At 55.4% G+C, this 12,685-nt stretch overlaps 1 protein-coding gene across 1 annotated transcript in view; it reads right to left on the reverse strand.

Annotated features, from left to right (window-relative positions):
- Positions 1–5,496: 5,496 nt before the first annotated feature.
- Positions 5,497–12,685, reverse strand: part of BMP1 (bone morphogenetic protein 1) — a 47,262-nt gene continuing 40,073 nt past the window's right edge. Inside the window, exons 17-20 of the mRNA XM_070375502.1 lie at positions 11,225–11,352; positions 10,668–10,881; positions 8,418–8,668; positions 5,497–6,244 (exon numbers count right to left, since the gene is read on the reverse strand). Coding sequence (XP_070231603.1) covers positions 6,110–6,244; positions 8,418–8,668; positions 10,668–10,881; positions 11,225–11,352 — 728 coding nt within the window. The 3' untranslated portion in view covers positions 5,497–6,109. The remainder of the gene's footprint in view (positions 6,245–8,417; positions 8,669–10,667; positions 10,882–11,224; positions 11,353–12,685) is intronic.

Genomic DNA, 12,685 nt, shown 5'->3' on the forward strand with positions numbered 1-12,685 from the left:
GAAGGACGTTGGAGGTCAGTGTGGTGCTACTCTGCACTTTGCAGATAGGAAAACTGAGGCCTCTTTGGGGAGAACCTGTAGCAATCTGGAAGCGTGACGCAGGTCCACAGGCCCCCTGTTTGGAGCCCCTCCCACTGCAGCCACCTGGACTGCATCAGCCCCACAAGCCACTGAGTTCCCCTCCCCCGGAGCCCAAGTGTCCCCTCCCCAGCAGGGCTCCTCGTTTGTGGATCTGAGTCACCTCTGCGTCTGTTATTATGGACTTATTAAAATGATCCTCTGCTGGAGTGGAAAAGCTCCAGAAAAATTAGAGTCACCTCCGTGACACTGCTTGGCTCAGGGCTAAATGAACATGTGTCATCCAAAGCTTGGGGCCTGGCCTCCTTACACCAGGAAGGAAAGCTGAAGGGTAAATGCCGCTTCCCGAGGGCCTACTATGTGCCCAGGCATCCAGCCAGGTGCTTTCACACACAACTCCTTTAGTCCCCCACCCTCCATGATTCCTATTTAACAGATGAAGAAACTGAGGCACAAGGAGGTTAAAAGGCTTGCCCGTGTCTAACAGCCAGTAGGTATCAATGCCCTGGATTTGATTTAGAAGCTAGAATCTTCCTATTTCACTGCCTGACTCCCCAGTGTATGCCAGGAATCCCCTGGGACTGTAAGACAGGGGTGGGGCAGATCTCTGTCACAGCTGCCTTCAGGATGGTCTCCACAGAGCTTCTCGTCTATCAAGACCATGCCTAGCTCCTGGATAACACCAGGGGGCACTGTGGAGTCAAAAGTGCCAAGGAAGCTCATTTTAAAGGCGTAGCGGGGAATATTCGGAGCCCAGGGTTTTAGGGTGGCTTCCCAGGTGGGACTAGTGGTAAAGAACCCTCCCACCAAGGCAGCAGACATAAGAGACATGGGTTTGATCCGGGTCGGGAAGATCCCCTGGAGGAGGGCATGGTAACCCACTCCAGTATTCTTGCCTGGAGAATCCCATGGACAGAGGAGCCTGGCAGGCTACAGTCCATGGGGGTCAGAAAGAGTCAGACACAACTGAAGTGACTTGGCGTGCACAGGGTTCTAAAGATGGGGCGGTAACCTCCAGGGTCCATCCTTCCACCTCTGGGCAGGACCTGAGTGGTTTTCAGTGTCCCCGAGAGGGACAGGCTTCAATCTTCCTTTTGCAAATCCTTTGTGGGTTTTTAGGAGAAGAGATTGGCTTCCAGGGTCCTCTTAGTGGAAGATGAAGAAGCCAGGTGAAGCAGAGGTGGTGGTGGGGTTGCATATAGGTTTCCTCCGGAGAGCCTCTTCTTGGTTCTCCCCAGATGGCCACTCTCTGGCACTCCGGCATTGCTCCAGGCACCTGTCCAATAGTCTGCCCTGGGGTCCCTTTTGATCAGTGTCCCTCTAATCTGACCTGGTAGAAGGAGAGGTCTACATGTGCACTCACACACGCACACACACTGCTTCCCTGGGCTGAATATGGAAGACAGCCTTGGTGACCACAGAGAGCTGCAAGGTGAAGAACAACCTTAGACTGCGGCAGCCACTGTCCAGCAGAGGGGCTCCAAGTTAGCCCTGCTCCAGTGCAGTCAGGGAGGGACAGTAGGGGGCTGGCCACCAAAGGGCACTTCCAGGTTACAGGTGGGATTTTGCTGTGCAGGTATAAACACAGACACACCCAACACATGGACATGGCCTCACACACTCCTAACCCTCCACCACACACACATGCATACACACACATACACACATACAGAGACTCACACACATACGCAGTCTCCTCTGCCCAGACATATACCTATAATTTCCTATCTGTTCCTTTCCCCCTGGAGTAGCATCTTTCTTTTAATCCTGGATGGATGACAGGCCCCCTCCAAGGAAGTGGGAGAGAAGGCGCCAGTTCCAAGGACCCTCGCAGTTTCGTCTGGCTCTGACATGCGTCTCTTCTCCATGTTAGGAAAAGAGGTGGTAGGGGTTCCAAGGAAGAGGACGAGAAGGGACCATTCCCTGAAATGGAGGGAGGCCTTCAGGAAGCTGAGCTGAGGTGATTGGCCATAAAACAGCTTGGCCACAGCATCTGGAAGAGATTGGAACCAGATGTTCCTGGGATGGGGGAGGGGAGGGTTGGGAGGGTGGGAGGGAGCTGGAGCAGGAGAAGCAGACTGGTCAGCAGGGTTGGGGGGCCTGGGTTGGGGGCCTCCTGACTCTGGGAGAAACATCTAGCTGCTCCCGAGTCAGGCACTACTATTTTTGCAAACTGGGACAGCAGATCTCTTCACAGATTCTAGAATCAGTCTTGTGTGTGGGGACAGTCAAGCACAGGGTGTGACTTGGGAGGTGCCCAGAAAGTCTACCAGCTTAGAAAGAAATATGTCGCCTGCCGCCCTGCAAGCCCCGCCCTGCTGTGGCATAAGCATTGCCCTTTCTGGCAGACAGATGCGGTTCTGCGCTCAACTCCTAACGCACGACTGGAGACTGGTGAACCCAGACGTTTCCTTTTAGCGCAGGAAACACGTCATCCGGAAACTGGAGAATTGTTCGGCGGATGACAGGAAAAGAAGACCCATTTACAGAGTGCCTATTTGCTAGGCACTTTGACAGGCTCCCTTCAATGTGTATCTCTTCCTTTCTCTCTGTTATCATCCTTTGGGTCAAGATGAAGAAACCAAGGTTCAGAGCAGTTAAATGACTCACCCAGGGACACACAGTCACCAAATGGGAAAGCTTGTATTCAAAATCGTCTATGTTCTTATTTTATCATATTTTATTTATTTTCAAACTTCTTTTGGCCATGCCTCTCAGCGCGTGGGATCTTAGTTCCCTGACCATGGAGTGATCCTGCACACCCTGCATTGAAAGCGCAGAGTCTTAACCACTGGACCGCCCAGGAAGTCCAGAAACTGGCTGTGTTACATTCAAGACCGAGAAGCATGTGGGGTTAGAGTGCAGCAAAGGGAAAGAGAGGGGCAAAAAGGAGTGAGGGAGCAGTGAGGGGTATCCAACCTTCCTTCATCTGCACTTGAGCCAACAGTTGGCCCTGGAAGCCCCCAGCTGCCTCAGGAGCCTGACTCTTGGAGACTACACCCTGACAGGAAGGGTTGCTGGGGAAAGATGACAGACTGGGGAGCAGAAGCCCAGAGAGGGGACAAACTGGCCAACATCACAGGACGAAGCAAGGCAGAGCTAGGTCTCCTGACTGCCAGGCCAGGGCTGGCTATGTCCCCCAGGGGTTAGAGAAGTGCACCTGGAGAGGAGAGCCTGGGGCTCCAGGGTTTGGGGTTATCTCCACCTGGGTTTCCAGGCTGGAAGCACCCTCTGGGACAGGATCATTCTAATTATTCTGCTGCTGGCCACACACTCAGGACCAGGGGACCTCAGGGGGATCTCAGGGGCTTGGGGACAGTTGGAATTGGAAGGGTTCTGTCCTCTGACGTGGAATCACCTGAACGATTGGGCAGCTGCATTGAGGTTCATCTAGTCTTGAAGCCTGCAAGCAGCCAGAAGGTGAGGATGGGCTGGGTCTGGAGAATCATTCATTAAGTTCTGGAATGTGTATCAATGGCCTGCTGCCAGGTCCCAAGCAGCCTTCACTACCCAGAGGTAGCCTCCGGGAAGAGGGGTCCAGGGAAGATGGAGGGCCCAACCAGCACAGGCCCCTGGCTCATTAGAGGGGCCCGAGTCTACGGCGGTGATGGAGCCTAGGAATGGGTCCCCTGGGCAGCTGTGTGGGTCAGTCCTGACCTGCGTCCGGTTGTGCTGACCTGCGTCTGGCTGTGCTGACCTGGGGGAGGATGGGGTACTCTCTGCCCTACAGACTGGACCTGGGCTAGGATCCTGGCTCCCTTCACACATGTGGCTTGTACCAAGAGTGTGGTCCTCTGAGCTTCAGAGCAACCCGGGGGTGCTGGTGAGGGGAGCTGGGACCACTGATGATGAACTCTGCTGCAGAGCTGAGCCCAGGTTGGTTGGCAAAGTGTCCAGATGAGATGCCCGGGCGGCTCCAAATGGTTTGAGGGCCTTTCTGTTCTGTTCATGGTCCTCTGGGCTGTGCTGAACATTCTGGTCATGACATCACAGCCTGGGACCTAGCTGGCCCTCCAACCATCACCTATTCCCTCACCTGCAGTCAGGACTAGAAGAGAGGGCCGCAGCCTGGCCATGGGGTCACATCAGCCTACTTGCACATGGGACACTAGCCATGTGCCTGGTTTCCATTGTTTAAAGGACCAGTATGGGATGCAACCAGAGAAGGCAATGGCACCCCACTCCAGTACACTTGCTTGGAAAATCCCATGGACGGAGGAGCCTGGTGGGCTGCAGTCCATGGGGTCGCTAAGAGTCGGACACGACTGAGCGACTTCACTTTCACTTTTCACTTTCATGCATTGGAGAAGGAAATGGCAGCCCACTCCAGTGTTCTTGCCTGGAGAATCCCAGGGATGGGAAGCCTGGTGGGCTGCCATCTATGGGGTCGCACAGAGTCGGACACGACTGAAGTGACTTAGCATGGGATGCAACACTCCATACTGTTCCCTGAGGGTGGGTCCCCCCACCCCAGAGTCCAGATTTAGTATCTGGCACATCTGACTCTGCTATAGGGAGAAGTCTAGGGCCAGGAAAAGACCCACAGTCCCACTGGAGGCCCTCAGGGAGCCCCAAGGCTTGGAGCAGACCACTGGCTTGCTCTGGAATCTGGGAGTAGCCAGTCTAGGCAGGGAAGCTGGGTCCTCTCTGGGTTTTCTTTCCCTGTGAGATCCACGGAAAGTAGGGAGAGAGGGTCCTTTGAAAGGAAGGAGCAGGGATGTGATTTCTCTCCTGCTGGCCTCCGGGGAGACAGGTCTGAGGTCTGTACCTCACGGTTGGCTGGGGAGGGAGAAGGCAGAGGCAGGAAGGAGAGGCCAGACATGACACAGCCATGGGTTGCCTCGGGAGAGGGAGCCAGAGCTGGAATGTTTGCTCTGTGGCTGCCTAGTGTCTGGCTCTTGTCTCCCGGAAGAGAGATGGTCCCAAGGGGCCAGCACTCAGGGGTCTGACCTTCAGGAAGGAAGGTACTGGGAGCTGACTGATGGATCTGCTCTGGCCCATGATGGTACTCTGGGTCTGGGTGGTGGGCTCTTCTAGCCTACCACCCAGACCCAGAGACAGAAGACCCCGCTGGACACCGTCTAGACAGACACACGCCATCATCCCATTGACATACCTCCTTCCTTCCCATTGTACAGCCGCTTTACAGAACATTCTGTTCTGCCCCTTGGGTTGTGTGGGAGGGTTATGAGGTACGGGGGCGTCTACAGGCTCAAGTGTGCAAGGCATCTGTATCTGTGTGTGCCCCAGTGTGAAATCACACTCTCAGGGGCCCTGGAATTAAGGCAGGAAGGGCAGCCGGTGAGGCCAGGTGTCCTGGCTATCCGCCGGCCCCAGACTCACATCTGGAAGATGTGCGCCCTCACCACCCCCCTCCACCGCCATCCCCACATCCCAGACAGCCTCTGGCACAGGACACTGGCTGTAACACTTTCGGTTTATTGGCTGGGGTGCCCTGGTGTGGCTGACCAGCCGCTGGGCCTGAGAGAAGCCCTGTCTTGATGCCCCCACCCCCTCCCCTTCATCCTCCTGCCGCTGCATGTGGCTCCTGTGGGACAAGCACAGAAATTCGCGCCCCAGGAAACGGGGAGGTGGGGGCTTCCAACAAAACCAAATCCGGGGAGGGGGAGGGGGAGGGGTGGGAAACATACATTACAATGAAGATATGCCACTGGCTATACACAATAGGGTGCTTGGAGATGGGCGGGGAAGGTGGGCGGGTCCTCACACACTGGGCTGGGCCCCAGAGAGGAATGGCCACTTCAAGTGTCTCAGGGCAAGCTCTGGCACCCTGGCCCTGGCCCCTCACTCCCAGGGTTGGGGGCGAGGGAGGAAGGGATCGAGGGGCAGCAGCTCATGTGGGAGTCCAGTGCCCCACCTCCCAAGGACAGCTTCACCAGGACCATCAGCCCGCAGGTCCTGGCACCAGGGGGGACAGAGACGGGGTACCCACTTTCTGCCCGCCCCCCGCTGTCCGGCTCAGGTGACCGAGGGCAGCAGGTCTCCCATCCCTGCCGTGTGAGGGCAGCGGTCACTTTCTGCTGTGTAGAGTGTCCTGGAACTTCGTGCTGGTGTACCGCAGGTGGAAGCCTTTTTTGGTGATGGTGTCATCCGAGTGGAATTTCACCAGAACAGAGTCGCCTGCCGAGTACACCTCCTCAGGAGGCTGTTAGAGGAAAGAGGTGGGCATGAGGCTGAGGACCGGGGGCCGGGACTGCTGTTTCCCTCCCCAAGTTCTCCTGCTATAAGGAGGCGGGTGGCTCCAGACTCCCGCCAGGTTCCCCCAGTGCCTTGAAGCAGGAGGAGGACTCTTGTGAGCTGGAGTTTAATGGGGCATTTGGAGTAGGGGGAGGGCTTCCCAGCAGGCTCTGGTGGTAAAGAATCTGCACGCCAATGCAGGAGACATGGGTATGATCTCTGGGTCGGGAGGCTCCCCGGAGGAAGGCATGGCAACCCACTGCAGCATTCTTGCCTGGAGACTCCCATGGACAGAGGAGCCTGGCAGGCTACAGTCCATGGCATTACAAAGAGTCAGACATGACTGAAGTGACTTAGCATGCATGCTGGAGTAGGGGAGGTACAGGGGGCTGGTCTTAAGTTCAGAGTCACACTTCCATTCTGTACCCAGTGCCTAACTAGTTAGCTGTGATGTCTCAGGCAATGCACTGACCCTCTCTGGGCCTCACTCCCCTCAAAAGCAAACAGGAAGGAGCAAATGCTCTCTGCTCTCCAAGTCTAGAAAGGTGGGTGGAGGTGGCAGGGGCGGGGGAGACAAATAAGAGGATGGATGTGTCAGAGTTTTGCAAAGGGATTTGCAAAGGGACTAATTTGTCAGCTGCCTTCTTGCAATCCGCCTCTCTCTTGGAGAAGACTGGACAGCTGGATCCCCCAGACCTGGACTTGGCCTCTATCCTCCTCCCCTCCTCAGATGCAGGCCATGGTGGGCTCCAGGTGATGCCCCTTCTGAGGCTCCTGCAAGCCCCTCCTCGCCTCTGTGTGCAGCGCTCAGAGTAGCAGCTGCCCATGGAGCATCAGCACACGGAGGCCCTGGCCCTCGAGGCATGGAAAGGATCATTTCCGAGAACCTTGGGGATATTTCCAGCAACCATGCCAGGAAGCCTTGACGGAACTGGGTTCCTTCCCAGTCCCCTCCTGCTGGCTCCAGCCTGATGGCAGTCTCTGCAAGAAGCCACCTGGGGACACCCAATTTGGTGTGTGACTCACCCGAAGGTGTCAGGTCAAGGGAGATGCAAAGGGCAAAGTGGTGAGGGGGGCACTCGCTTGGTAGCCCAGGGATCCAGAGCAGCTGAGCCCAGCTGGCAAGGGGGCTGTGTGCTCCATGTCCCCATCCCCCCAATTCTGTCCCCCCAATCCTTTGCCCGGTGACAAAGGCTGAAGCTCTGCTCCTAAAGGGAGACTGCACTAGCCAATGCTGGGTCCAGCAGCTGCTGCAGCTCCTGGGAAGATTAACCCTTTCTGGGGCACCCAGGCTGTCCTAGAGCACGGCCATGAGAGGCAGGGGAGCAGGAAGTGATAGGCAGGAGGGCATGTCTGAGTGTACATATGAGTGTGAGTACATGTGCCAAAGTGTGTGTGGGTATGTAGAATGGGAAGAGGAAGATGGCATTCTCTGAAGGAAGCGAGGATTAAAAAAGAACAGAAAAAAAAAAAAAAACAAACCACCAAAGAATTCACAGGCTCTGCCTGGAGGAAAATAAATCCACCTCTGTGGTTTTCCTGTGACCTTAGTTAAAACCCTATCAAGCAAATTCTTGCCCACTGCCTCTGAAAGTACCATTTTATGGACCAAGAAATGATGCTCAGTGTCTGCTTGGACAGCAGCACCAATATGCTTTGGGACCAGCTGGCCTGTCACCAAGAAGAGAAACTGGCAGCGGAAGAGATGAGGGTATTGTTATGGCTCGGCCAGGATAACTGCCCAGCGCGGCTCAGCTCAGCCCTGGGCCCTGGCTCTTGCCCCAGCCTCTGCCCTCATTCTGGGCCCTGCTCAGCTGCCTCTGGACCAGGGCAAGGGAATGAGGGGGCAGAGGGAACTCCAATGCAAACTGCCTTGGAGACCCAACTGAAGTGGTGCTGAGCAGGCTTGGGTCAGGGTAGGGTCTATCCCAGAGGGTGCAGGAACCTCAGTGTCAGCCAGAAACAACCTTGTTTCCTGGGTGGGGATGGCCCAGGGCCGGGTGGGCCTTTGTGAGCTGGGAGACCCACCAGCCTGGACCTCTGGCTCCTGCAAAGTGCCAGGCAGGGGCTGCTGCACATGTCTACAGAGGCACTGGGTCCCTGCACTGGGGTGAGAGGTGTGAGGAGTGTGGGGGCCTCACCCCTGAGCCACAGTAGCGTCCCAGCCTAGGGGCAGTGCTGTCATAACCGTCGAAGAGCTCCATGTAGTCATAGCCACAGTCGGTCTCCTCTTCCACCTCGAAGGTCTGGAACACCAGCTCCACACCATAGCCTTCCTCGGCTACGATGACCCACTCACAGTCCACTCCCCCCGGGTAGTTGTTGTCGCCAAACTGGGCGTGGGAGTAAAGGTCCTTGGTCTTCACCTCTGCCCGAACCTGGCCACCACACTCTAGAGGGAGGAGGGGGACACAAGGTCAGCTGCCGCCCCGGAGCACAGTCATGGCCCAGGCACTGTCCCTCCCCACGTGCAGCCCTCCTGGCCGGATGGAGGCCCTGGGACAGTGCCACATGGCTAGAGATAGGTGGGTTTGGATCCAGCCCAGGACTTGGCCTGGAACTAGTGCTCTGCTGCTCTTTCTCTGGAGAGATGCCCACGGAGGCCCAGGGACGCAGCGGGTGAAAGGCCGTTCTCCGTGGAGGCCCCAGGGAGGATGCACTTGTTGAAAGAGAACGTTGCTAATTTGCTCCAGCTGATAGCTGTCATGGAAGAATGCGGGCTCTGTGACGCCAGAGCTCCCGTTCTTAAGTGAGAAGATGTCCATCTGGGTTTTATGTGAAAACTCCTAATTTTTAAATGTTGGCTCAGGTTTTTAAAAAACACAATGTGGGCCAAACATAGCAACTCTGAGAGCCATATGGAGTTCCGGGCCTCCAGTGTGTGACCCTGTGCTGGGAGGGGCAGACGAGGGCAAGGCCATCCGTGTACACCACACCTTCTCTGAACGTCCTCTGGCCTCCGGGACACCTGGGCTCACGGTGGGGGTTGAGGGGAGGGAGGGAAGTAGGTGGGCGTGGCCTGAGCTGAAAGGAAGGAGGGGAGGCTGTGGATCCATCAGTTTTGGGACCTCCCCAACAGGTAGCTTAAGACTCCAAGAAGCCTGCCAAGCCCCCAGAGGCCACGGCTGGCCTGACATCCCAGGCCTCGCAGGACCAGGCTATAGCCTTTCTCTGTAGCCACACCATCCCCAGTTCACTGCTGTCATCACATGCCCATTGCTCTAGCCACACTACATGATCTGCATTCACTTGTGTACACCCAGAGCTATCTGGAGTTGTGGCTGTGCTTGGGCTCCTCCCCTGCCTGCAATGACCCATCATCTCACACCCAGAGCAAGGCCCTGATCGTGTTTTGTCTTCTGTTGGAATTATCTGTCTGGGTCCCGTCTCACCCCCAGGCTGTGGGCAAGGTGAAGGGCTCATGGCTGATTCATTTCCCCATGCCCCTCTGAGTCCCCTGCAGGGGGCCAGGGATCCATAAAAAGTTGTTGAATACATGAACGAGCAGATGCAGAGTAAGTCCCTCAAGGACTGAGGTTTGTCTGCTTCGTTCATTTTGTGACCCACACTCAGGATGCTGCCACATACATGCTGCATGTTAATGAATGTCTGTAGGATGAATGAATGAGTGGATTTGGGGGGTGGGATGTGGGTGGGCTACTGCACACTCAAGTGTCCTGCCACTAGGGACTCCGTAGATTCCCTCCCCATCTCTGGGTTCTCTATTCCTTGTTGTTACTGGCCTGTTTTCTGACCTTCATACCCCAAATCAGAACTTCCCCTCCTTTGCCCAGAAGGCTTACTTTGCTTTCAGTAATATTTTAAAAAATATTCAGTAAATATTTTTTGAGCACCTACTGGGGTCAAGAACTAGTCTAGTTGCTACAAAGACAGCAGGGCCAAGACAGAAAGTTCCTGCTCTGTGAAGGTTTACTTCTAGAGGGACAAGGAGAGTAGATAATAAGCAAGTAAACAAATATATAAGATAATTCCAGTTGGTGAAAATAAGCACGTTGGTGAAAATAAAGCTGAATGATATATAAAAAAGGAAGAGGGCATTGCTTTATATTAGATGGGCAGGGATGGTCTCTATACTGAGGAGGCATTTGAGCTGAGTCTCAAATAATGAGATAGAGAAATGATTCAAGGGAAGATGATTTTAGGTTTTTCAAGCCAGAAAACTGCTGGTGCAAAGGTCCTGAGGCAGAAATCAGCTTAGTAGCCTTCAGGACATGCTGTCTCCCCACGTGGCCAGGGGCTGGGCCTGTCTGTCTTCAGGAGCTATTTGTAAACCCACCATCCAAGACCCTGGTCTGCATTTGAGACCAGAATCAGCAGATGCCTCCAGGACAAATGACTGCATGAGGGCACCTGGCCTGCAGTGGGCTCACCTGTGGAGTGGGATGCCTGGAAGCCCTTCCTCTGCACGGAGTTGTCAGAGTAGAAGCGCAGGAACATGCGGTTGCCAGTGGCCAGGACAGGCTCGGGCTTCTTGCTCCCGCAGAAGCGGCCCAGGACGGGGGCCTTGGAGTCACGCCCGTCATACACCTCCAGGTGGTCGTAGGCACACTCAGGCTGGGACTCGATGTCCATCTCCATGAAAGTCTGGAGGGTGTGAGGAAGAACAGAGAATCAGGAATATGGCCAAGGGCAGGAGACGTGGGCAATAAACCAAGACCTCTGGACCCCAGTTTAGGACAGTGGCCACTGCTGGTGGATGGGGAGAGGGAGGACCTAGGAATGGGGCAATGGCAGGTATACCCCAACATGATGCTGGGGAAAGGGCCTCTGTCCAGGCCAGACTTGCAGTTCCCATAGGGATGCCGGCCCTGTGGGCTCAGCCAGTCACCAGCCTAAGGTGCTCTGAGTGACGTGAGGCTTTGGAGCTGATGGGAAGCAGGTGATGGGTAGATGGCATGGAGGAGCAGGCCTGGGAGTGGCACCTTACCAGCTTGACCCGGTGCCCAGGGGTGCTAGAGATGGCCCAGGTACACTCCTTCTTGCTGGGGTACTTGTCAGGCCAGTTGGGACTGGTGATGGTGCCGCTGCTGGATGTCACCTTGTGGTCACAGCCCGCTGTGGGGAGGTGAGGCAGGGAAGGGGATCAGTGGGGACCCCTGGGTTCTAATAGCCCCTATGAAGAAAGGAAGGAAGACATTTCCTCCGTCCCACCTGCTCCTTTCTTGCTTCTCTTATCGTCTACTTAGAAATGAGTTGAAGGCTCACACAGCTTGTTTTCTATTCAGCCATCCAGCCTGGGGATATCTGGCTGCTTGGTTCCAAGCTGGCCCTCGCCTGGCAGCATCTATGGAAGCAGCCCTCCCAGGTACCCCATGGACCTTTGAGGCCATCTGGCCACACCTCCTCTGCCCCCTGCGAAGCTAGCATCCTCTGATCTCCTGCCAGGCTTCCATATTCACAGAAGACTTTGGCCCCTGACTCAGTTCTCTCCACTCCAGTCCTGCCACCATCCTAGGTGATGTCAGCAAACACATGGATGGTCCACCCGCATGCTGGCCTCTCCTGACCTTCTCAGATCTATGAGTTCTCACTTCCTTCCCCACAAGGCTCTGCCGTCACCCACAAATTCTTGGTGCTGGTGGCCACCTCTCCTTCTTCCAGGGCACTCAGCGCCAGCACACCCCCCTCCCCCATTTCCCTTAACACCTTGTCAACTTTAGAGACCTCCACGGTGTTGATCCTTCTGATTTCTCCCAATACTTCATCCTGGGGTTACTTACCTTGCTTCTCTATCAGCTGGACCACATGGCCCATCACCCCGATTGCTCATCAATGGCCATGCTTGAACTGTACCATCTTGGAAAACCCCATTCGTGGTCTCTAAGTGTGGCTGGGCCCCCACTGCTTGGTATTCTTTGGACTTACCCTTTACCAGCTCCATCTCTCACCTCCTCAGCTACGGCTCCAAACTTTTGGCCCTCTCCTCAACTCCCAGCTCCCCCTCCCAGCAGACCACCTCACCTCTTGCCTCTTGGGGAAAGGCAGAGTCTGCAAATATGAACAACTTCAACTTCCTGACCCCTACCTGCAAACTCACCTCTCCACTCACCTTACCTCCTGCCTCATCTCAGAGAAGGTGTCCCTCCCCTTAGGCAGGACTAGATTTTCCTTCATGAGCTGGAGCTCACTGCTGCCCACCATCCGGGGACCTCTGTATCACACGTTACCCACGCTCGCTCTCTCTGCCAGCTCGTCCAGCCCACGAACCTTCCTACACTTTGCGCATCCTAAAACAACACTCCCTTCTGACTACCATCCATCCTATCTCCCTTTTCTTCAAGAAAACGTGCTATGTCACGTTCTCACTGCTCATGACTCCTTGATCCATGCTTTCTGCCTTGGAAAAGCACAGCCTCACAACTCCAACTGAAACGCTGATGCTCTTTAT

The sequence above is a fragment of the Bos mutus genome, chromosome 8 (genome assembly GCF_027580195.1).
Source record: "Bos mutus isolate GX-2022 chromosome 8, NWIPB_WYAK_1.1, whole genome shotgun sequence".
In the NCBI taxonomy this organism is placed as follows: Eukaryota; Metazoa; Chordata; class Mammalia; order Artiodactyla; family Bovidae; genus Bos; species Bos mutus.